Source organism: Orycteropus afer, unplaced genomic scaffold, assembly GCF_000298275.1.
Source record: "Orycteropus afer afer isolate SDZICR_OR568_19922 unplaced genomic scaffold, OryAfe1.0 scaffold00663, whole genome shotgun sequence".
Classification (NCBI taxonomy): Eukaryota; Metazoa; Chordata; class Mammalia; order Tubulidentata; family Orycteropodidae; genus Orycteropus; species Orycteropus afer.
In genome coordinates this window covers 110,381-111,317 of record NW_006922250.1, presented here as the reverse complement: position 1 = coordinate 111,317, position 937 = coordinate 110,381, and the positions used below count along the sequence as shown (strand labels likewise).

General features: G+C 62.5%; 1 protein-coding gene across 1 annotated transcript in view; it reads left to right on the top strand.

Moving 5' to 3' along the window:
* Window positions 1-937, top strand: part of GTPBP6 (GTP binding protein 6 (putative)) — a 21,465-nt gene that overhangs the window by 3,318 nt on the left and 17,210 nt on the right. The window contains exon 5 of the mRNA XM_007956770.1: window positions 620-690. Coding sequence (XP_007954961.1) covers window positions 620-690 — 71 coding nt within the window. The remainder of the gene's footprint in view (window positions 1-619; window positions 691-937) is intronic.

The window sequence follows — 937 nt, the reverse complement described above, 5'->3', positions numbered from 1 at the left end:
GGTGGACGGGTTCCGCCTGTGGCGGCTGCGTGTTGGTGTGATGGTGGACGGGTTCCGCCTGTGGCGGCTACGTGTTGCTGGGACGGTGGACGGGTTCCGCCTGTGGCGGCTGCGTGTTGCTGGGACGGTAGACGGGTTCCGCCTGTGGCGGCTGCGTGTTGCTGGGACGGTGGACGGGCTCCGCCTGTGGCGGCTGCGTGTTGCTGGGATGGAGGATGGGTTTAAGCAGAGCTTCTGGACTAAGACAGACTGGAAAGAAGGGCCTAGCTAGTCAGCCCGTGGAGGCCCCAGGCATCCTGGTCCTGTCCGTGACATCACGGGCATGGTGCAGGCTGGGCAGCGTTCTGTCCTGTTGCACAGGCATCGCTGTGCGTCAGGGCTGGGACGGTAGCCAACAGCACCCTAAGGGAAGGACAAGCAAGTCGGAGCTCCTGTGTCCCCCGCTGAAAAACTTGTGGGTGTGCAGGGCTGTTGTGTTAGCCTCTTCTGCCTCGTGCGGACACCCACCCGAAATGCTGTCTCCTCTCACCTGGAAATCTGCTGCCTGCTCTGCTCTCATGGGGGTGGGAAGAGGGTCTGTGTGTCTGTGCTTAACAGGTCCCTCCCCTTTCCGTGCCAGGTCCAACCTGAAGAATGATGTCGCTCACCTGCACCGACAGGGCAGGGGCTCTCGCTACATCATGGGGTCAGGTACGTGTACTGTTCCTCATCCCAGGGACAGAGAGGTGGGGCTGCAGCCGAGGCTGCCCTTAGGAAGCGGTGAGACATCTCGAAAGATGCCTGCGAGTGTGGCTGCTGAGCACGGCTCTGGTCTCGTGTTGATCTGGCCACCGTCGGCGTGCTGTCAGGTGTCCCAGGGTTGGTGCAGCAGAGCGCCACGAGGCAGTGTCCTCTCCCAGCCCTGGAGGCCAGGAGTCTGAGATCACGGTGTGGGTCA